At 38.7% G+C, this 24726-nt stretch overlaps 1 protein-coding gene across 2 annotated transcripts in view; it reads left to right on the top strand.

Moving 5' to 3' along the window:
* The window catches only part of MED13L (mediator complex subunit 13 like), a 281427-nt gene that overhangs the window by 220240 nt on the left and 36461 nt on the right, over positions 1 to 24726 (top strand). For both annotated transcript variants that reach the window (XM_018061210.1, XM_018061209.1), the window contains exons 6-14: positions 1614 to 1808; positions 2194 to 2382; positions 6565 to 6730; positions 8878 to 8982; positions 12338 to 13069; positions 13844 to 14069; positions 15014 to 15116; positions 15423 to 15547; positions 21341 to 21440. In XM_018061210.1, coding sequence (XP_017916699.1) covers positions 1614 to 1808; positions 2194 to 2382; positions 6565 to 6730; positions 8878 to 8982; positions 12338 to 13069; positions 13844 to 14069; positions 15014 to 15116; positions 15423 to 15547; positions 21341 to 21440 — 1941 coding nt within the window. The remainder of the gene's footprint in view (positions 1 to 1613; positions 1809 to 2193; positions 2383 to 6564; positions 6731 to 8877; positions 8983 to 12337; positions 13070 to 13843; positions 14070 to 15013; positions 15117 to 15422; positions 15548 to 21340; positions 21441 to 24726) is intronic.

Genomic DNA, 24726 nt, shown 5'->3' with positions numbered 1-24726 from the left:
GATTGTTAAGCCTTTTTTTTTTTAAGGTAAAAAAGAACACTGAGCTTCATGTAATTTTGTCCTGATTATTGCCTGCATTTTCCTCCATCTAGCAACACATTTTAAACTGTGTATTTTATTATTCTGTAGTTTTTTGGATGTTTTGTGTATGAACTGCTATATTATTCAAAACAGCCCAGTTCTCAAACTGTACACTTGAGTTGTAAAATATGCTCATTTTGTGGACTGTCAGGATTATTTAAACACTATATTTCCTTGACTCTGAAAGTGCTGAGGATCACCTGACTTTAGATTTCGTGGAGCCCAAAGCATTTACTTAAAGTAACAAAAGGAATTACTAGTCATGAGAAAAGATGACTAACCTAAGTTGGGAAAGATAATATTGGCCGTACTTGGTCCTTGTAGACTACTTACTTTACATATTATTGGTTTGTTACTAATATCTTGAATTATGGAAGACTTTGTGGGGCATTATCCTGCTTATTTCCCATGATTGGTGTAGAGAAGGTACATTCTTAGGGCAGGTGTTGGTATATAGACAATTATAGTGAACATAATTAATCATATTGATGTGGGGATTTCTTAGAAGTGTTAAAACAGGAAAATTGCCCTTGATTCGCTGTGTTGCTTAGTATTTCTCCATTTGTATCCATACAGAATAGCAGAAGGCAACACAAAATATGTGATGTCTTTAACCATCTCTGTCTTGATTGATGTGGTATATCATCCAGCAGTTAAGAAAAAAACTGTCTCCCAAAAAGGACCTCCCAGTGAATGTTTATGCTGAGATTTGTTTTTATAAGTCAGGATCAAGGAAAAGTGACTTTTATCCCTAGAAAAGTGTTATTTGAAATGTAGAAATACTCACTGTGAGAATAAGAACTGAGTTATACAGTGTTATGTTAACTGCATTTTTGTGTCTAGCTCAGTGAAAATGACATCAAGGTCAAACAGTGAAAGAATTAGAGAGAAAGACTTTTTAAGTCCTTTACTTTATGTAACATAAATTTTATTTTAGAGTTGTTTAATCAGCAGACCTCTAAAATTGTTGTAACTGAACTTATACATTACATTATGTTTCAGATTTGGTACATTAATACTTTTCTGCCAACAGACATTTTATTTATATATTATTTTTAAATTACCTCAAATATTTAGGAAGTCTCAGGAAATCATAGGGAGAGCATTCAGGTCCCAGGCTGGTTTCAGGATATATGTATTGAATGGTCTTCTGTCATAGAAGATTCAGTATTCACACTGTATGAGCTATTACCAAATTGATTTTTATATGCTTTAATGTATAGATAATATATAGATAGCTTACATATAGATAGCTTATGTATTGTGTGTTGATGTACTTGTCTGATGGTGTTAATTATATCTCCTCCCATTTGATTTCCTTCAAAAATTGGTTTGAGTTGAGAGGCATATAAAAAGTACTAAAACTAGAAAAAAGAAATTTTTAAAAACACTTAAAAAGGAGTTAGGAAATAAAGAGCAGTATACATCAAATGATAGTATGCCTCACCCTAAAACTACCGTGTATGTAGCATTACACCTAAGTAGAAATGATTACTCTGATGCCTAACATATGTTTCTCCTGTCTGCTTTAGTGCTGGTAAGTCCTTATGGCTTAAACGGCACGCTAACAGGCCAAGCATACAAGATGTCAGACCCAGCCACCCGTAAGTTGATAGAGGAATGGCAGTATTTCTACCCAATGGTGCTGAAAAAGAAAGAAGAAATGAAAGGAGAGGAAGAGTTGGGATATGATGATGATTTCCCCGTGGCAGTAGAAGTAATTGTTGGTAAGAGAAAATGTTTTGCCTGAAGAACTTAATTCTGTCTTCTTCACCTTGCTTAATTTAAAAAGATAATCATTCAGATTCATCAAAAATAATCTCCATAATTTTCCCATCTTTTTGAATTCTCTTGACACAGTGGTATTTGCTGAGTAGTTATCTTGCCTGAAGCACCAATGGTCCCTGTATTCCAAATGCTATTATGATAATGTTGGAACACATGTTTAAATAGCTATTAACTTATGAAAGGATGGAACCTATCACTTTTGGCAGTACCTAATGAGTGTCTCATTTTTACTAGTGAGCTTTGACTCTGACCACTGGAATAATAATTTGGCAGTCTGGCATGACCTTTTTCTCAGGCCTGTTCTCTCGCTCGCTCTCCTCACAGGTGGTGTTCGGATGGTTTATCCTTCAGCTTTTGTGCTGATCTCTCAGAATGACATCCCAGTTCCTCAGAGTGTGGCCAGTACCGGGGGCCATATTACAGTTGGGCAGCAGGGGCTTGGGAGCGTGAAGGACCCGAGTAACTGCGGGATGCCTCTCACCCCACCCACTTCTCCAGAACAGGCTGTCATGGGTGAGTACGATCCAGGAACATCCTGGGGGTAAGAGATTTCAGAAAGTCATGTAGCACCCCTGCCACGGAACAGATGAGAAAACACACGGAGAAATTACTGGTGGAAGAGATGGAAATAGACTAATGTGGGATTTTACAAAATAGAGAAGGAAAATTGTAAACGATTGATGTGCTTCAGAATTTTAATCGTGTCTATTAGTCTCTACTCCAGTTAAACACCTTCGTTGTTTCTCTTCAGTTCTACACATGCATCTACCCTTTTACACTGATGTGCATGCATGCACACACATGCAATCAGGAGATGAGATGTGAAAAATACTAAATGAGAGAATAGTTGACGTGCTTGCCCAGTTGTCTGTTGCCAGACAAGGACAAGTCTTGGGTGAATTCTCTTTCCTTGTTATAAAGTTAGTCTGACATCCAAGAGCTCTGAATAAATGCTTTGTCCTTTCAATAATGTCTACACTAATGACAGATATTAATTAACTTGAAAAATTTGTCCATTTCAACATTTTTCCTTCTTGAGAAAATTCAGAAATTATTTAAATTGGGAAGATGTTTCCTTTGTCGAGTAGTATATATTCTATATTAACTTTTTTGTTGTTACAGTTGACTTCATTTTAATTGAAAATATGGTCACTAAGAAAAGGATAATCATCATACTTGAGCTGAAGTAAGATTATTTATAGGTATTTAATGTGGGCCATATTGGCAGGAACATCAGTAAACAAAGTCTTATCCTCTAAACTTTGAAAACAGACTATCAAGCATGATACATGTTCATCACGTGGTAATTTTCATGAGAATGAAATAAGGTAGTATTTAAAAATTGCTGCCATAGTGCTTGACGTGTAGTGACATTCCATAAATGTGCATGGTTAAATAACATATTGGGGAAAAGTATAGACTTTGTGATTGAACACACCTTTTAAAACCTAGCTTTAGTTTTTACTAGATGAGTGACCTTATTTAATTCTCATACTTGTTTTGAACACCAGTTTCCTTCTCTGTTAAATTCTATATAGTTTCCAGGACTGTTACACATGTTAGATCGTGTACCTGACAGTGCTTGATAAACAGTAAAGCAATATACAAACAGTAGGACAAGAATTCAAAGAAGTGCTCAGAACTCCAGTGTTAACACACAGTATTGTTATCAGCTTCCCAGGTGGCGCTAGTGGTAAAGAATCCGCCTGCCAATGCAGGGGGATATAAGAGACATGGGTTCGATCCCTGAGTTGGGAAGATCCCCTGAAGGAGGGCATGGCAACCCACTCCAGTGTTCTTGCCTGGAGAATCCCATGGACAGGGGAGCCTGGCGGGCTAAGTCCATAGGGTCACAAAGAGTCAGACACAGCTGAAGCAACATAGCACACACATTAAGTTATCTGGAAGGAATAACCCAGATATTGTGTGAGGGACATAGAAATGAACATGTAACCTTAGGGGTTTGGGGTTTTGGGGGGTTGTTGTGGCTGGCCTACACGGCTTACAGAATCTTAGTTCTGCCACCAGGGATTGAACCTGTGCCCCTTGCAATGGAAGCACAGAGTCCTAACCATTGGACTGCCAGGAAATTCTTTGCCTTTGTTTTTAAGAGCCTTGTAGTTGCTAAGATGGTGAAAAAATGTACTACATCCAGCTCTGAATACAGTAGAGCAGAGAATTTGGATGATCCCTTGTGAAAGGATTTGCCATCAGTTGATTTTTATTAAAACCACTTTTAGACTGAAAAAGCAGAAAAACCCTTGTATAGTCTTTTTATAATTATAATAACATCATAGAGAAGATAGATTAATAAGTCTAGAATTGTCAGTATTTTAAAAAATGTTAATCATATTTCATATGCAAGTTTGGATTTTTAACAAACTACAGAAGTCATCAGTTTTTGTTTACATTTGTTACTGTTTTCCCTGGGATTTAGTAAAATTTGTGTTCAGCTTAAAATTGAAGGCCTACTGTGTGTGTGATGCCTTGACCTTTGGTTAGTTCAGAACTCTTAAATTCATAATTCAGAAAAAAATATTATATTCTGGTGGATTTCAGGTGTGTACTTTTCCAACTGTAGATCTTTAGATTTCTTCCCCTCTAACTCTGTGTATATCATTGTGCGACACCCTGGGTGAATAAATCTCTTGATGTCTCCTTATTTCCTAAAACAGAAACACTAAATGAGAGTGACTGATGTATTTGTCATAAAATTAATTTGTCCAGCTTTATACATCATAACATCAAATTACAGCTTAGGACTCCTAATGCTCCATCTGCGAGAATCCTGCTCAGCCTCATCACTCTGTACTTGAATGATATTGAACACTGCCATGCTTTTCTGGGCATCGGACAAAGGGGGTTACTTTGCCCCTTAAAGTGGCCAAGTCTCCTAGATTGACACAGGACCTGGGAGGGCCAGAATTCTGGCTTGCGTGAATAGATAGATCAGCTTGCGTCTTCTGTTTATGGAGATAATTTGAGAAGCAGCATTGAATATGCATTTAACAACATGTAATACAAGTCTCATTTAATTCCATATAAGATACCACCCACATTTTAGTTAAATCATTAAAAGCTACTGAAAAATATTAACCTACGTTTAATCAGAAAAGAGTCTGGCTGGCTTTCCCCACAACCTCTCCTGTTTTGGTCACAAATAATTCCCTTATGATACCATGGACTGATAGTCTGTTTGGTTATACTGTTGAGTGTTTGAGGTCAGAGGGCTGTGCTGTCTACTTCTGTTTGTTGCTTTACTTTGCCTAGTTTTATAATAGGCATTTGAAAATCCATTGTAAAGTCAAAATGAAATATTTTGTCCTGTGAGCCAAGACAGAGAACTTTTAAGATTAAAAGATAGCAATGAAAGATCAAATTTCTTGTCTCTGTTAATCTATCTTATTTATATTATAACAGTACTTTTCTGGGGAACAAGAAAGCTTCAGTTCGTAAGAATGTAAGCATTGGGGTTTGCTTTATTTATTAAAAAAAAAGTGGAGCTGAGACTAACCAGTCAGTTCCATACAATGGTTGTTTTGCATTGATACCAAGAAATATTAGTTTGTAATATTAGGTTGCTTCTTTCTTTTTCACATGAAAGTGAACCATTTCAGAGCACTTTAAAATTATTTCAGTTGAGATAATTTGCATCATAATTCTATCAGGAATAAAACCCTCAATATGTTTATGAAATCAAATAGATAAAAGTAATCGAGTCAGAATTTAATACTGAAAATTGACTTCATTATTTGTCTTGTATGAGATGAAAGTAGTAAAATATTTACAACCAATAACTAATCGTATCAACAGTTAGAGTAGGCATAATAGAAAATGGCCCTGAAGGAGGAAGTGGCAGCCCACTCCAGTATTCTTGCCTGGAGAATCCCGTGGACAGAGGAGTCTGGTGGGCCGCAGTCCATCGGGTTGCAGAGTGGGACATGACAGAGCGACTTAGCATGCGTGCCACTGAAAATGTATTGCATGCCAAGTACAGTTGGAAAATCTAAGTGGAAATATTAGAAACCAGTGGATTTCTAATCCTCTGATATAAAATGTGGAGTTAGTCTCTCATTTTTTTTAGTATTAGCTTGCATAGGTGGTGTCAGGCATAAGGATGAAGAGTTCCACACACGGATTTGAAATTTGACCTTGTTAAGGATTTCTCTCTCCTACCCAGGACAGTGTGCAGTTGCTACGCAGCCATTTAGCTATGTGAGCATAAAGCTCCCTCTGCTGTTTTCTTCTGTCTTGAAACTCATTTACTGCATTGAGATTTAAAAACTCAGACAATCCCTGCATGTTTATATCTTTAATGCTGTCGTGTTTCAATCCTCCTGTGTAAGTCATCTCCAGAACCTCTGAGTAGGAATGCCTCCTGATGGATATGCCATTGTGGGTATGTGAGTGCGGGTATTAATGTGACTGAAAGCTATACTGACGCAGATTTACTCATAGCTATGGATAGCATTATTGTCAGGGGTAGCAGCAAAGCTGCCGTGATCAGTTTCAACAATCAAATGTCTATGTTAAATAAATAAGGGGCTGCCCTGCTGGCTCAGATGGTAAAGAATCTGGCTGCAATGCCAGAGACCCAAGTTTGACCCCTGGGTCGGGAAGATCCCCTGAGCAGTCTGTGCACTAGGAGGCCTTTTCAGAAAATTCTGACCTTCCGTATTGTGTTTTCTCTCCTAGGTGAGAGTGGAGGTACGCAGAGTGCTGTCAGTCACCTAGGCTCCCAAGACGGGGGGATGCTAACTATGCACAGTCCAAAGAGGTCGGGGAAGATTCCTCCAAAACTCCACAATCATATGGTCCATCGAGTCTGGAAGGAATGCATCCTCAACAGAACCCAGTCCAAGTATGTGTTTTTCGTTCTGTCTGGGTGGTGGTTTACTGACATGCCTTTTATTACTACATGAAGAGGATCAGTCACATGGCACCGTTGTGTGACCAAACCCTGAGGGGGTCGTTGCATTGTTAGCTCATCTTTCAGATCATAATAGGGTAAAATTCAAAGCAAAGATGTTAGAATAATTTGATGGTCCAGGAAGACTGTGAAGTTCTTTATCATCTCAAGATTGTCATGGTATTCATCTGACATTTTTTAGCACAGCTGACTCGGAGATTCACCCTGAATATCAGGAGAATAGTTGCGGGTATGGTTTTTCCCTGTATACTTACTAATGAGTGTTTGCTATTTACAAAGGAAAATGACCTTCATTGCCATGTTTTCTATGATACATTAGCCTCATGTTTCAATTGACAGTGTATTTCTCAACTAAATGGATGAGAATTAGAGAAGTGTTTAGTAGCTGCTGTGCTTCTGTTTCTTGATTCAGGGAAATTCTTTTCTTCCTCTCCCCAACTTCCCTTTCTTGTCCACCTCCCTCCTGTCTATCCCCTCTGACCTCCTTCCCTCCTTCCTTAACATATTTTTGTAAAAGAGTAGAAATTGATTCTAAGATGAGATTATTTTAATTGCATGGATAATAATGTCAAACAGTAGTCAGTAAACACTTTTTCACTTATCAAGAATTACGTAAACATATTCAGCATATTTTCACATGTTTTGATATGACTGAGATGTCCACCTTTTTGGCTGATACAAGTAAACAATGAGTCTTGATTCTCAGGAGCAGAACAAATATGGACATTTTTGTCAGTAATTCCAAAGGACTCATTTAGAAGTTAAGTCAGTGTTTCTTAAGTGACTGCTCTTCAAAGCTTTATATATACACATTTAAGGGCTGTCCTTCAGACCTCGGACCTAGTTTTTAACAAATTCATACTATATATTTATCTCCCAGTTAGTGGCTCTAGAATGGTAGCTCAGACGGTAAAGAATCTGCCTGCCATGTAGGAGACCGAGGCTTGATCCCTGAGTTGGGAAGATCCTTGGAGAAGGGAATGGCAGCCCACTCCAGTATTCTTGCCTGGAGAATTCCATGGACAGAGGAGTCTGACGGGCTGCTGTCCATGGAGTTGCAAAGAGTCAGACATGACTGAATGACTAACACGTATAGAATAGGCTACTAAAGATTTAGTAGAAAAAAATCTAAAGTAATTGCAGTGGGCAATCACCTCATGTTCTAGAATTTAAAAGGTAGCTCTGTTTGCTTAAAAATGGTCCTTTCCGTTAGAATTATTGGTACAGATATTTTCATTTCTGTCTGCAATGCCTCAACAATTTCCACGCTAACATTTTCTTTTTCTTTCATTTACCATCTTTGATTTTTATCACCACTAACCTTTCCACTAATTCTTAACAGATCAGAGTCCTTCTGTCAGAAGCACTGCGCGGGGAAGTGAGTCTCCCAGAAAGGCAGGGGAGGGTGGAGAGCAAGCAAAGTCCCTGCAGAGCCATCAGTAACCTGCAGCATCAGCTGTAGTAGGATCCACAGTGCAGGGGGACTGCCCAGTGTTCCTATTTATGCAGCAATAGATGTCTTTAGCTGCCAGTTATTATGTAGGAGACATCTTTGATTCTTGTATTTTGGTTCACATTATATACATGGAGTGCTGCCCTTAAATGCTAGTAAATGTCGATGTTTTCAGAGTGATTTAAACAGTCTGTCTAACAAAGAAATAAAGCAAAACAAACAGAACCAAAAAATAATCTGTCTGAGGGTATATGATTCGTAGATGCTATGAAAAGATAATTTTTAAAGATTTAGGTTATCTCTCCGGAATTTAGCTGACTTTTAAAAAAATAGCTGCTAATAGTGCCAGATAATGTTTTCATTGCTATCTGTACTACCCATGTTAAAATGTATATTGATCTTAAATAAAAATATTTTGAATCTGATTTTCTTTCTGGTGCACAGACATAGTAGTTGACTTCCCCTCTGCCCCCCAACCCTACACCTTGGGTTGCTCTAAACTGTCTATCGGCAGGATACTGTTACTGTGTAAGATGTATTCATGTCTTTCTAACATCCTTTTCCTCCCCAGAGGTATGAATATTATCTCATGTTTATACAAACCACATATTTTAACCTTTTTTAGGAGGAGCCAAATGTCCACTCCAACTCTTGAAGAAGAGCCTGCTAACAATCCTGCTACTTGGGATTTTGTGGATCCAACCCAAAGAGTCAGCTGTTCTTGCTCTAGGTAGGTAGGGGCCGGGGCAGAGCAGTAATCAGATAGAATTGGACAGAATCATAGTACATTTTGTTGGTTGTCTCCTGGTCTCTCAGACCACTTCTTCCACATCATTTTGCTTGGTTTTCTTTATAAACCTTCTACTTCTAGTGCTAGAAAAAAAGCTTGCTGTTGTTTTGTTTTGTTTCTATGTAGAGAATACAGTTTTATTATTGGGACTCAGAATGAGCCTTTTTAGACAACTGACCCTGTTAACAAATAGCTCCCACGGATTTCTTCAGGATAACTCCTTTAGAACTAAAGGCATCAATTTAACAAGACAATCTCTTGCCATTTAAATGAGTTTATTTAGTTACTCTTAATTATAAAGTTGAGATAAATATCAAGCAAGTTGGCTTGAATTAATAGAAGTTGGATTAAATAGACCTTCCATAGAAAATTTTTCTTGTTGATGCTGGTGTTTTTTGATGACTGAAGTAGATATGTGGTAATAATATCTGAGGAAAGCCAGAATTGTTGCTCGTTCATTTAGATATTTGAGTGGAAACCCAAATTATTTTCTGAATATTCTCTTCAACTTAGAGTGGCTTTCCTTCCATTTGATACTGCTCAATGGTTATACAAAGGTCAGTTGAGATAAGTATACTTGGAAGTTGGCTATCCATTTCTCTAATTGAGACCATGGGTTTCTTAATGTGGCATATATGAATTGGCTTCAGGGTAGGGAGGAGGTTATGATGCCCAGAAATCTCTGCAAGCACACACATGTGTGTGCACATGTTTGTTTATACACATAGGCAACAATTTTAACAGATTCTTCCTGTCCCCTCTCCTCTTTCCTATAAGTTGATTCTCTTTTATCAAGCTCTGCCTTGGTAGTCAGCTTTTTGTTGAGAGATGCTGTTTTAAGTACCTAATGAAACCCTTGATTGATTTTTCAAGGAGGATGTTTTCGATGATGTTCTTTGCTCATTAAGGGTCCTTTCTCTGAGCTGGTGAGAATCTCTCTAGTCGCGGGATAGGAATGGTGTACCAGCTGAATGCCTGGGCTCCTTTCTTCCCTAGGCCACTGTTATTCATGTGATTATTAGGAAAAATGGTATTTTCCAAATAACATTGACTTCTAAACAGCTTACAGCCAGGTTTTGATCCACCTTTAGAAAGTACATAGGATAAAAATTTCAGTGTATTTAACTTCACTTGTGTATTCCTCTTATTTTTTCCTGCTTTTTTCCTTAATCTAGATTTTTTCATTTTTTAAAATAACCCTTTTACTGATTTCTATCACATTTTTATTCAGTACCTTGAGTTATTTTTACCTAAATTATAAATAAACAACTCTTTTTCTTTTGTCCTCTGGAGTTACTGTTCTGTCTCCTCACCAAATTCTTATACCCTTCAGATCTTATTTGTAAATATGCATTCCATTCCATTGACTTCTAAATATTTATATCTACACCTGACTTCTCACATGTACTCAAGTCTTATATTTTGCAAAGTGCTTTTAAGATATACCCTTAATATTGACATCAAACCAGGAACCCTGTTGCAGTCATTTCTGTCAGTTTTCTCCTTCTCGGCCTAGAACTATCATTTATTTTCCTTAATTTTCTAGATCAGTTTTATCATTGCGTTTCACACTGACTTCCTTTGAAATGTCTGTTACAGTCATTCTGCTTTCCTTATTCATTTAGTCACCATATGTTTCTACACTCTTTGGCCCAGCTTCTGATTCCTTCCCACTGGTGCCACATAGTTAGCCTTTTGAGCCTGATGGTCCTGCTGCCGCCTTCAGGGAGGTCCCATACCCACTCACAGATATGCAGTGGAGGTCTGTTCCTTACTGGTGTATCCCTTATTCTGAAGGTTCCACAACGTAGCTAAGTTGCTAAATGCAATAGAAGAAAATGACTTTATAAGATTATCCACTTTGCACAAAGTCCTTACTTTGAAAGGCTACTATAAAATATCTATCTCAAAAGATCAGTGTGGTTAAATGCTCTTGGAGAAAATCCACATCAAAAAGTTTTATGTAAAAGACTTTCAGAGCTTAGGTCTTAAAATAAGCACCCTTAGAAGATATAATTGAGATATTTTCAGGTGAGACATTCATCTTTCAGTGTGGTACTGTGCCTTGGAGATTTAAAGTCCAGTTTTTGCCTTTTTGACAGTAGCTTTAAGCTATTGACTTCTTCAAAGTCAGGATTTTTTTTTTTTTTTTTTTTTTTTTTTGAGTAGCTAAGACTTTGGCAAGAGTGTTTTCAGATTATCTACTGCAGGATTACCGAACCCATTATGGAATGGTCCACTCTTCACACTATTTAATGGTCTTATGGGGCAGGGTGGCCATCCTGCTGTCCCACTAAACCATCCCATTATGCCACACAAATCCTTTTTACTGCCCACTAGGGCATCGTTTAGTGCAATGCAACAGTAATTTAATGCCACCCTAGTGGCCTCAGAGAGTTCCTGATACACTGGCAGGAGAGCTTGCGTTTTTCCTGGGAATGATTTATATATTGGAAGGAACTGGCTGACCTGCTGTATAACTTTTTTGTGCAGATTAAACCTTAGCATTATCTAGTAGCCCTTACTGAGCAATTTCTCACACCCACACCTGCCAAGAAGTGTGTTAGGTTGTGAGCAGACTTGCTGTTCCTACTTAAGATAGGGCAGATGCATTTGTATATATGTGTGTTGTTTTCATATTCATTCACAACCTTTTTACTTCTGTCTCATTTTTTCACATTTCTGTAAGATCCAAAGTTGTCTTTTATTCCTTCTTTCTTGGATAACAGTAGCATATAAGGCTCTTAGTATATTTATCCTATTAAATATTCTTAAAACTGACCCTTAGTTTCACACTTTGTGGGAGAATTGCAGTTACCTTGTTCGTGATTTACAGTACTCTAAGCTTTTATAAACCATTCTCTGTTGGAGTTAGCAGGGTGTTGTAAAATAGAGATTGGAAGCTTTTTTTTGCTGCCTTTCTTGACAAATGGTCTTGGTTTTAAAATGCCAAATGAATAGATTGTCTGAGGCCCTCACCAAATTTGAAAGATTTGGGGATTTTCAAATTAGTGTTTTTGAAGAGGTTAGAGGCACGTTAATGAATATTTCTTAAGGTTCAACTCTTATCTATTTAACTTGCATGCAATTGGTTCATCATTTCTTATCAGAATGTGTTGCGGTTTTTAGTCATTATCAATATATTTAACACCTAGAGCCCACTTGGATGTATTAGTGTGTATAACATGTTCTTGAAAAGGTATAACCTGGTCAGAGGCATCTCTTCTGTAGTATTGGAATGGTATAGTTATATTCACCTTTGTATTTACTTACTTCATTTTCATTCTCATTTCAGGCATAAACTTTTAAAACGTTGTACAGTAGGCCCCAGTCGACCTCCCACAATATCACAACCAGGGTTCAGTGCAGGACCGTCATCATCTTCATCTTTACCACCTCCTGCTTCTTCTAAGCACAAAACAACAGAAAGACAGGACAAGGGAGACAAGCTACAAAAGAGACCCTTGATACCATTTCATCACAGGCCATCTGTGGCCGAAGAGTTATGCATGGAACAAGATCCACCGGGACAGAAGCTAGGCTTGGCAGGGATAGACTCCTCCTTAGAGGTGGCTAGCAGTAGGAAGTATGATAAGCAAATGGCCGTGCCTTCCAGAAATACAAGCAAGCAAATGAATCTGAATCCTATGGATTCACCTCATTCCCCTATTTCCCCTCTGCCGCCAACACTCAGCCCTCAGCCGCGAGGTCAGGAAGCAGAGAGTTTGGACCCACCCTCTGTCCCTGTGAATCCAGCCCTCTATGGAAATGGGCTCGAACTCCAGCAGTTGTCTGCTCTGGATGACCGGACTGTCCTCGTAGGCCAAAGACTGCCTCTCACGGCAGAGGTCAGTGAGACCGCCTTATATTGTGGGATCAGGCCCTCGAACCCAGAGTCATCAGATAAGTGGTGGCACAGTTACCATCTCCCATGCGTTGATGATGCTGAGTTCCGGCCTCCAGAGCTCCAGGGTGAGAGATGCGATGCCAAAACGGAGGTAACCTCAGAGAGCACTGCGTTGCAAAGGTAAGGCGATCCTCCACCCCACCCCCTGACCACACACCAGAAGGCCAAGGCCGTAGGTTCCCAGGAATCAGGGCCTTCAGATCCAAAACTAAAGAGGTCTTTCTTCACCATTCTAGTCTCTGCATTTGGAAAGGGCTTAAAAGTCAAATGCTTTCTCCAACGTGATATTTATCATATGTGTCATTATTTAAATGCTGGCCTATAAAGGTTATGTTGTAAGATTAGCTTACTAGAATTAATTCATTTTTGGTCTGCTGTTTTTCCATATTGCAGTCAGTGCCTTCTTTGTATGTTGACACTTTTGAGGAAGGCTTTGCGTTCTTTCAGGTGTGTATCATGCAGCTAGTAACACTTCAGAGTGTTATTGAGCAACCTGTTACTCTAAACAGTTTATACAGATTATCTCATGTCATCTTCACCACGGCCATATTGGTACCTTTAATTTCATAGCTGAGAAAGAAACTAGGGTCATGCAGTTAGTAAATGACACGGATGGAATTTGTGCCCAGACAGTCTGTCCCCAGAGCCCATCTCTGCTGTTAAGTGAAATCAGTGGAACCAGAGACAAAAGTATATGGCCTTGACAAAGGCTACTAAGATTTATTTAATTGTGAATATAGTCTCTCAAAGTCACTCGAAGGTGATTTTTTTAGTTTTTTTGTTGTTGTCAAAGTTTAAGCTTCCAAATGCTTTTAAATCACAAATGTTGCTTAAAAAAAAAGTCTGGTCTTTTTACTATTTCTTGCTTAAATCATCATTCATTTCCCCTTCTAGACTCTTAGCACAACCTAACAAACGGTTTAAAGTGTGGCAAGACAAGCAGCCCCAGATGCAGCCCCTCCACTTTCTTGACCCGTTGCCTCTGTCACAACAACCTGGAGACAGTTTGGGAGAAGTCAACGACCCATATACTTTCGAGGATGGCGACATAAAATACATCTTTACTGCGAACAAGAAATGCAAACAAGGGACAGAGAAAGATTCCCTGAAAAAGAATAAGGTACCGCTTAACAGAGAGAGAGGCCAGCCAGGAGTGGGTTTCAGTCTACGTCTGTACAACACGTGTGGGAAGACTTTGAGGCAGAATGTTTGAGATAGTCTTGCCTGATTGCTCTGTCCCCATATTCATGCTCTTGGTACTACTGTATCGAACAGCGTATTGTTCCTTTTTATGTCATGGCTCACCTTTGTTCAAAAGTCAGCCGAACATAAATGAAGCCTCATAGCTTCCAGGCTATAGCTTGTACAGCGCATGTTTCCTCTCATATGCTAATTCTTGTTGGCCTATGCTCCCTGCTTATTTCTTTTTAATTATTATTCCAAAATGTAAGGAAAAATATTGGTGACAGTATCTACCATTTATCAGGCGCTCACTGTTTACTGTGTTAAGCGCTTTACCTCTGTATTTCTCTGAATTAATATCATCACTACTCCAAGACTGTGTCAGTATAATTTTACTGGTTTCATTATCTTAAAAATGAGTACTGGGGGTGTCTGCTGTCTTTAGCCTTAAATTTTAAACCATTCTAAAATACTGGGCCATTTAAAGAAATATTCTTAAGAACAGAGGAAATAAGAGAATGGAAGGAGACCAGTATAGTTCAAGAGAATACTTCCTACACCTGTCTAGATCCAGAAAGCTTAAAGCATAATTCAGCCTCCAAAATATGTTAAAGGCAGCTTTTAACACCGTGGCAGGTCTGTGATCAAACCCCACCAGTACTGTTGACTCAGATTAAGGGGCAAGTGTGGGAGTTTTTGGTTTCAGTTTAAAATCAGGGATGAGGACATATCTTTTATTTCCTTTGGTTGCATAGACCATGGTTTATCACACTTGTGCTCATAACAAGTTCCATTCTGCCCTCTAATTCTTTGTGTTCTCCCTCATATTCCACACTTTGGGTTGCTGTTCATGTGTTTTGTTTGGCTGAATTTATTACACAGTCAGAGGATGGATTTGGTACCAAGGATGTCACTACACCAGGTCATTCCACGCCGGTGCCTGAAGGGAAAAATGCCATGTCCCTTTTCAGTTCTACTAAAACAGGTGTGTACACTGATTATTTGCCTCACTTGGACTGTTGCTAAAGTAAATGCGAGGAAGATGCTTCTCTATTTAACATTATGTGCTGATTGTAATAGCAATGATTTGACCTCATCTGTAATATATTTTTCATAGTTTGGTTTTCAGTTCCTTTCAAAACTGATAAGCATATTTGGCACTAATTGTATCTCGATTTAACTGACAGCGTAAGGAAGCAGTTGGCAGGCAGGGCTTTGCTCACTGTCCTCTCCTCACCCCTTCTCCTTTGAGGAAGCTGCTCATTCGGTGCCTTTTGCCTCCTTCCCACAGATGTCCGGCAGGACAACGCTGCTGGCCGGGCAGGCTCCAGTAGCCTCACACAGGTGACAGACTTAGCGCCTTCCCTCCATGACTTAGACAACATCTTTGATAATTCTGATGACGACGAACTTGGGGTGAGTCTGCAGGAGCTACACACAAAAAAACGCAGTTCAGTGGATGGACCTAGTGTTTCAGTATTTCTTTATAGTTTGGTCTACTGAATTGGGAGCTCATATTTCAGGTTCTAAATGTTCTTCAAAAATGTTTGTGTACCTTGAAAGGATTCTGAAACTTCTTAGTATAGTCTCTGATAACCCTTGGGTTTTGTTTGTTGATGGCTTTTTTCCATTAGTGTTATTCCTGTTGTAAATATTAAAATCTTTCTTTTTTTATCTTTTTACTCCTCAATATGAGAATAACAGGAATGTATTATGTAGTCCCTTTAGCTTAGATTTTAAAAATAATGCCCATGTAGTGGGGCATATAGAACTTTTTGAACTTTACCATACTGAACTTTAGAATAGAATAGTCAGCATTTAGAGAGATGATTACAAATATGATTTATACTTTGTAGGATTGTGACATCATAGGAAATAGAATTTATACACGTAAGCATTAAATAATACAAGGTATCATGTGATTGGACTTCCATGGTAGTTCAGCTGGTAAAGAATCCACCTACGATGCAGGAGACCTTGGTTTGATTCCTGGCTCAGGAAGACCCCCTGGAGAAGGGATAGGATACCCACTCTAGTATTCTTGGGCTTTCCTGGTAGCTCAGATGTTAAAGAATCCGCCTGCACTGTGGGAGACCTAGGTTCGACCCCTGGGTTGGGAAGATCCCCTGGAGGAGGGCATGGCAACCCACTCCAGTATTCTTGCTTGCAGAATGCCCATTAGACAGAGGAGCCTGGTGGGCTACAATCCATGGGGCTGCAAAGAGTCAGACACAACTGAGCGACTAAGCACAGCACAGCACAGCATATGCTTAAAGTGACAGATGAGAATTTATAATTCTCTGGAGAACAGCTGAGCTGAGTCAGGAAATGTGTGTTGTCATCACCCTAACTAAGCTGTACCTTTGTGTAAGCAGAAGTGCCCCTGTTATCTCTGGGGCACCTGGAGATGAGTAAGAGAGGCCTGCTCTTCAGTGAAGTCAAAGCATTAGTCCACTTTCTTTCATTTATATGTTTACTTTCCCATCCATCCAGTTGACATGATATTTGTTAATTATTTAATGATCAGTTCCTTTGTGGCAGGTTCTCTAGGTTTATAGATAAAATTAAATTACTAGTCTTATGCTTGAGGTGTTCACAGACTTTAGGAGAAATAACATATAAATAAAGTTTAAAGTATACTTAGCCCTGTGAGTGCAGTAATTTATCTGAATCTAAAGATGCTACCTGTTCAAGTATGAAGCAACAAGCCTTTAAGTAAAGGCTTGGAGGTTAAATAAGAATCAGGTTTCTAAAGCTCGTTCTCACTTTAAAATAAAATATATCTTGTTATTCTAAGTACTTCTTTCTGACTCCATGGACTATAACCCATGAGGCTCCTCTGTCCATGGGATTCTCCATGCAAGAATACTGGAGTGGGTTGCCATGCCCTCCTCCAGAGGATCTTTGTGACCAGGGATTGAACCCTCGTCTTGATCCTGCATTGGCAGGTTGGTTCTTTACCATTAGTGCCACCTGAGAAACCCAACTACTTAGAAGATGGGATAATCATGACCTCAAAAAATGAAATTGACTTGAAATGTGGGAAGACTTGGTTAGTGAGAGGCAGGGGAGGGATGTGTCTTCGAGCCTGGAAGGAGTCTTGGTTCAGCAAAGACCATGAACTGGCTGGGGCCTTGTGGGATAGTGAGCACATTGATCTATCTCCTAAGTGGGAGGTAAAGATTGCTGGGGCTGGGGAGGTACTTGGCCACACTTCAGGCTTTGGACCTCAAACTTTACTGGTAATGTGCTCTTTGAAGGCTGCTGAATGGGGAGCTGACCTGGTAGAAGTGGGTACTGTTTTGCACCAGTCTGATACATGGAAAGCGAGAGTACTATGTGGTAACTTGTTGGATTGAGAAACGAGGACCTAAATTCAGACAGTGGCTGCGTGAAGAAAAGGACGTGGCAATGTGAAAAACACTGTGAGAAGAAATGACGCGTCCTTATTCTTTGACCCAGGCATTGGAGATCCATTTTGTACCTAGTTGTGTCTGGAAAGCCATGTATTATCTAGGATTGGTTTTAGTGAGGGTTAGTTCAGATGCTTTGGTTTGGTGGCGGTGAGAAGAAAGTGTGAAAAGTAAAGGAATTAAAAATAAGTAGAAAGAGAGATGTAAGAAAAGAAAAAACCAAGCTTTGTAGAGTCACCCAGTTTCTGTTCATAGCCAACATCCCTAGTGATTTTTGTCTCTGCTCTGAACCATCATCCTTACTCTATGTATAAATTATGAATTACTGACTAAATGAAGAGATGTTTACTCTGTTTTTTAAAAATATATTTTAGTAATGTTAATATGCAAAGGAGAATTGGACAGTTTTAATCTTAATTTTCATTTCTCTGGAACGGTTGTTTCTACTCTGACTTCTGGCCTGGCATTTAATCAAAGGAACAGTTTCCCTTAGGATCATTTTGCTAATTCATTTTATTAGTAACTGGAATTGGAGACTGTTTTCCAGGTTTTGACCCCTAGACTTTAGTTTTTCACATTTCAGCTGCATGACATTGAATGTGTGCTTAGTGGCTCAGTCATGTCCAACTCTTTGAGACCTCCTAGACTGTAGCCTTCCAAGCGCCTCTGTCCATGGGGATTCTCCAATGAGTAAGTGAACATAAAAGGCCTTCTATTTGTGAGGGTTTTTTTTTTTTTTGCTTTATCTTGCTTTCAATTCATTTGTATTCTTAAACATAATCTTGCCTATTAAGGGACTTAATTCAGGAGCTGACTGTGGCTCAGATCATGAACTCCTCATTGCCAAATTCAGACTTAAATTGAAGAAAGTGGGGAAAACCACTAGACCATTCAGGTATGACCTAAATCAAATCCCTTATGATTATACAGTGGAAGTGAGAAATAGATTTAAAGGGACTAGATCTGATAGACAGAGTGCCTGATGAACTATGGACAGAGGTTCGTGACATTGTACAGGAGACAGGAATCAAGACCATCCCCAGGAAAAAGAAATGCAAAAATGCAAAATGGCTGTCTCAGGAGGCCTTACAAATAGCTGTGAAAAGAAGAGAAGCGAAAAGCAAAGGAGAAAAGGAAAGATATACCCATTTGAATGCAGAGTTCCAAAGAATAGCAAGGAGAGATAAGAAAGCCTTCCTCAGCGATCAGTGCAAACAAATAGAGGAAAACAATAGAAGGGAAAGACTAGAGTTCTCTTCCAGAAAATTAAGAGTTACCAAGGGAGCATTTCATGCAAAGATGGGCTCAATAAAGGACAGAAATGGTATGGACCTTACAAAAGCACAAGATATTAAGGAGAGGTGGCAAGAATACACAGAAGAACTGTACAGAAGAGATCTTCACAACCCAGATAATCATGATGATGTGATCACTCACCTAGAGCCAGACATCCTGGAATATGAAGTCAAGTGGGCCTTAGGAAGCATCACTACAAACAAAGCTAGTGGAGGTGGTGGAATTCCAGTTGAGCTATTTCAAATCCTAAAAGATGATTTAGGAAGTGCTGCACTCAATATGCCAACAAATTTGGAAAACTCAGCAGTGGCCACAGGACTGGAAAAGGTCAGTTTTCGTTCCAATCCCAAAGCAAAGCAATGCCAAAGAATGCTCAAACTACCACACAATTGCACTCATCTCACATGCTAGTAAAGTAATGCTCAAAATTCTCCAAGCCAGGCTTCAGCAGTATTTGAAATGTGAACTTCCAGATGTTCAAGCTGGATTTAGAAAAGGCAGAGGAACCAGAGATCAACTTGCCAACATTCTCTGGATCATTGAAAAAGCAAAAGAGTTCCAAAAAAACATCTATTTCTGCTTTATTGACCATGCCAAAGCCTTTGACTGTGTGTATCACAATAAACTGTGGAAAATTCTGAAAGAGATGGAAATACCAGAGCACTTGACTTGCCCCCTGAGAAATCTGTATGCAGGTCAGGAAGCAACAGTTAGAACTGGACATGGAACAACAAACTGGTTCCAAATAGGAAAAGGAATATGTCAAGGCTGTATATTGTCACCCTGCTTATTTAACTTATATGCAGAGTACATCATGAGAAATGCTGGACTGGATGAAGAACAAACTGGAATCAAGATTGCCAGGAGAAATATCAATAACCTCAGATATTCAGATGACATACCCTTATGGCAGAAAGTAAAGAACTAAAGAGCCTCTTAATTAAATGAAAGAGGAGAGTGAAAAAGTTGGCTTAAAGCTCAACATTCAGAAAACTAAGATCATGGCATCCGGTCCCCATCACTTCATGGTACGTAGACAGGGAAACAGTGGCAGACTTAATTTTTCTGGGCTCCAAAATCACTGCAGATGATGACTGCAGCCATGAAATTGAAAGATGCTTACTCCTTGGAAGGAAAGTTATGACTGAAAGTTAGACAGCATATTAAAAAGCAGAGACATTATTTTGCCAGCAAAGGTCCATCTAGCCAAGGCTATGGTTTTTCCAGTAGTCCTGTATGGATATGAGAGTTGGACCGTAAACAAAGCTGAGTGCCGAAGAATTGATGCTTTTGAACTGTGGTATTGGAGAAGACTTTTGAAAGTCCCCTGGACTGTAGAAAGATCCAACCGGTCCATCATAAAGGAAATCAATCCTGAGTGTTCATTGGAAGGACTGATATTGAAGCTGAAACTCCAATCCTTTGGCCACCTGATGCAAAGAGCTGACTCATTTGAGAAGACCCTGATGCTGGGAAAGATTGAGGGCAGGAGGAGAAGGGAATGACAGAGGATGAGATGGTTGGATGGCATCAGCGACTCAATGGACATGAGTTTGAGTAAACTCCAGGTATTGGTGATGGACAGGGAGGCCTGGCGTCCTGTGGTTCATGGGGTCGCAAAAAGTCAGACATGTCTGAGCGACTAACCGAACTTAGCAAATCAAGGAAAAACCTTCTTCAAATGTATTGAATATACATTTCAATAATTTTATGAGGTAAGGGTTTTTTTTTCATGAAGGTGAACAGTAACTGTAGAAGTAGGAATGTGTGTGCTCAGTCACTAAGTTGTGTCTGACTCTTTGTGACCCCACAGACTCTAGCCCACCAGGCTCCTCTGCTCGTGGAATTTCCCAGGCAAGAATGCTGGAATGGGTTGCCATTTCTTTCTCCAGGGGATCTTTCCAACCCAGAGGTTGAAACCACATCTCTTGCGTCTCCCACATTAGCAGGTGGATTCTTTACCACTTGAGCCACCTTGGAAGCCCAAGAAATAGGAATAGGAAATAACTTTCGTGTGTGTGTGTGTGTGTGTGTGTGTGTGGTGAAAAATAAGAGTAATAGCTTGGGAGGGCTTGAGGTCATCTCTTTTAGCTGTCTGCTTCCAAACAGAAGGAAAACCAGACTGATGCCCAGTTACTACTTGGAGGCACCCCCTTGATGTGATTATTGTGTCCCTGAAACTGCTTCTTTCATGACCTTGGAGAGGGAATTGGCCCAAGGTCTGGGAGCTCTGCTCCGCTGGCAGTCTGCCCTCCCCTGACCCGTGACAAGAAGACCCAGTCAGTGCGTTTCTCATACTTGATAAGGTTGTAATCATCTCTTCTGTGTCACTGTCTGCTAGTATTTCTGGATGTTCACCTGGTGAAAATTTGTAGGGAAGTGTGTTTCTATTCTTTTAAAATATCAATAGCTATACACTCTAAGCAATAGCTGACTACCGCCCTGCTTATATACAAATGTGCTGCTCGGTTTTAATAATTGTTTAATAATCTCTTCTTAGGCTGTGTCACCTGCACTGCGCTCATCAAAAATGCCTACAGTTGGGACAGAAGACCGGCCTCTTGGGAAGGATGGAAGAGCTGCTGTTCCTTATCCACCAAGTAAGAAAAGGACTGCTCCTGATATATACATAATGTTCTCATCCTCAGTGGTGCCTCACCTGAGTCCCCTCCTTTTTTTTTTTTTTTTTCCTCATTTTAACAGAATACTGAAAATAAATTAATTAAAACTTGTATAAATTGGTATTCCTAGGGTGGCAGGTAGCTAAGAGACCCATTTAAATTTGAATTCGTTTTCAAATTAACTTTCATGGTTTATTTTATTTTATTTAACTTTCATGTTTAACTATGAAACATGTGTTTCGGTTTGTTTTTCTCCTGGTCCTCTCCCAGCAGGGCAGATGCTGCGCAGTGGTTTTCAGAGCAACATTCTGCCGTAAGAGCTTGTGTAGAATGTTTCCATTTTCACAAATTTAGTTCATACCAGGGTGATGAATAGTTGTTTTCTGTGGTCCTTTTTCTGATTGATATTGAAGATTTTGTGTTTCGTTAAAGATATCAACTAGTTTTGTTATGTATGTGGACGAAAAACTTCCTTTTTTTCCTAAGAAACATTATTCTACAAGAGAGAAGAAAGTCAAGGTTGCTTATATGGGTACTCTGGAACCGAAACACAATTCCATTGCAAATCTTTCTTGAATACCTTCTCATTAACTTCAGCTGGTAATGAGAACAAATTGAGGGGAAAAACCACCATGTCATAGGGATGAGTCAAAAAGTTTTATGAACCTATAAATGTACTGCTGATTTACTCAAATGTAGAACTGTGAAGTATACAGAGATTGGATTTTGACAGCTTTAGTGGATCCATAGCTTTTTAAAATATGCAAAGCTTTCTCAAGCATGACATGTATGAAAATGAATAATGATAGCCAGCCAGTTGCTGTAGTTTTTTTAATTAAACATTTTTCTTTTTTTATTACTCTGCACTGCAGAATTTTACAAACATGAAATTCACAGATTAAAAGAAACATTATTAAAGTAGATTCATCTGGAATAAGGCAGATGAATGAATTCTTCCCTTGCATTTAACCAGTTGCTATGCTTTTTTTGACACATTGATATGTAATCATGTTAGATGTTAAAATGTCTGATAACTTGTCCAAGATTATTCACTCAGAAACATCCTACTAGTTAGTGTCATTGCCAGTAAAGAATATGGTGTACTCTCTCTTTTTTCTCTCATTTCTGTTCCAAAAGGAATTGCTTCAGTAAGAAGCTACTCAGAATTTTATGATAAAGTGCAGGATATAAGAATTAATAAATTGGAAATATTGCAGAAATATTGGCATCAGGAAAAACAGATAAACAAGAGTCAGAGGACCTAATTAACATGTCAAAGTATGTGTGTGTTTGTGTTGGGGAGGACATATGCACAGTATTTCCTTCAAAGATGAGACAATGAAAATAGCATGGCAGAAAACTCTTAATTTCTACAGTAGCTTATTGTACATCGAAGTTGAAAGACATAGCATTTAATGTCTAGAATAGCAGCACCATCCAACACAAGTACAAGGGAAGCCACAAATGAGAGCCACATAAGGTAATTTTAAATTTTCTGTTAGTTGCATTCAAAAGTAAAAAGAACCCTGTGAAATTAATTTTAATAGTATATTTAATTTGACTCAATGTATCCAGTACGTCATTTTTATATGTCATCAGCATAAAAATACTGAGATTTTTACATTCCATTTTTGTATTAACTCTGGAATCCAGGGTACCTTTTACACACAAGCATATCTCAGGATAGATGGGGCCCCCTTTTGGATGCTCCATAGCCATGTGGCTAGCAGATCCTCTCTTGCACAGCATAGGTCCATAATTACTCATTTGCATATGTAATAATGAAGAAATCAACCTATAGTAACAGTTAATTTAGCATCAAGTCTGTGTTAAGTAAGTATTGTTACATTAATTAAAATGAAACGTTTCTCTTAGGTTTTATTATAAACCAGTCACTTATGAATTATCTTGGAAAGCATGTCAGTTTGAAGTGTGAGACTTTGAGGAGGCAAAATGAAAGAGTTGGACTTTTGAATTGGCTTTTTATTCTACAAGAGCAGTTACTATTTGTAAGGGATGAATACTGAGAAATTAATCTAAGCAATGATGCTTCTGTTGGAAGGCTTTGGTCTTCTGCATAAATACTTGATATGCAGGGTAGGAAATGGAGAGTGTCCTGAATGGTGAGTTCCTGTTGAAGTGCAGCAGGTCTTGAGGACCGGCAGGGATGAGGAAGTGGAGCTTTTGTGGGCAAGACTGTTAAACTCCAGTCCATCCTGGTAGCTGTTCCCACATTCACATTAGTCATTTTATGGGAAGGAAATTGAACAGGCGATTCTACTACAGGCAATATTTTTCTCCTTTAGAGCACCAGAATGTTTCTCTAGGTTTCTGTTTTCTTTCTGCCTTAGCTACTTTGAGTCCAGTTCCCTGTTTTTCATCTCAAAACTTTTTACGGTCATTTCAGGAATTTCCTGTGACTGAATAGCCTTTTCCATCTTTTTCTAATCAAACCAAAAGTAGGAGGGAGGACTAATTATTACTGACTCTCACTACTTTCTGAGTATTTAGATGAACCTGGCAAACTTCTGTGCATACCTTATCTCATTTAACATGCACAAAAAATATGAGGGAGATATTATTCCCATTTTGTTGATGAGGAAATTAAAGCTATGGAGAGGTTACGAGTCTTCCTGATGAATAGCTCATAATGAGAATGGTGAAGACCGCTTTTTAACATAAATCTCTGGCAAGTGAAATATCATTTTATCCATACTTTTGGTCTGTGTTCTCTCTTACCTTTGACAAAAATGATCAAGGTGGCTGAGGCTTTGAAAACTGAGATATATAACTGTGTTCAGTAGCATTGAAAAAATTGAGGAGCCCTAAATGGCAAATGCCTTTTTTACATTTCTCAGAGAAAATTTGAAAACAAATTGAATAAAATAATTTTGGGATAACATTTTGTACCATAGCTTGAATACTTAATAAATTAGGAAAGGGCTGTGTTTAAGTTCATTGTCATTTTAATTCAAAGTGAATTTATATAGTTTCATTATTTTCCAAATATCTGCTCTGTTAATTAAGTTCTGTAATGTAATAGGAGTTTGAAGATGTGATGAAGCAGACACGTGTTTTAAAACACTCTACTTACAAATTAATTTTATCTTTACATTGAACAGTAGCTGCTCTTTGGCTTGGGAAAAGGAATAGGGACCAAAAGTTAAAGATGATGAATATATTTCAAGAATAACCTATTTTTCTGTATTAAAGTTTTTAGTCTTATTTTAAAGAAGATGTATTGATTTGGTTGCTGCTGCATCTG

The sequence above is a fragment of the Capra hircus genome, chromosome 17, assembly GCF_001704415.2.
Source record: "Capra hircus breed San Clemente chromosome 17, ASM170441v1, whole genome shotgun sequence".
In the NCBI taxonomy this organism is placed as follows: Eukaryota; Metazoa; Chordata; class Mammalia; order Artiodactyla; family Bovidae; genus Capra; species Capra hircus.
Note: the sequence above shows the minus strand (reverse complement) of the source record. Positions and strands in the feature narration are given on the sequence as shown.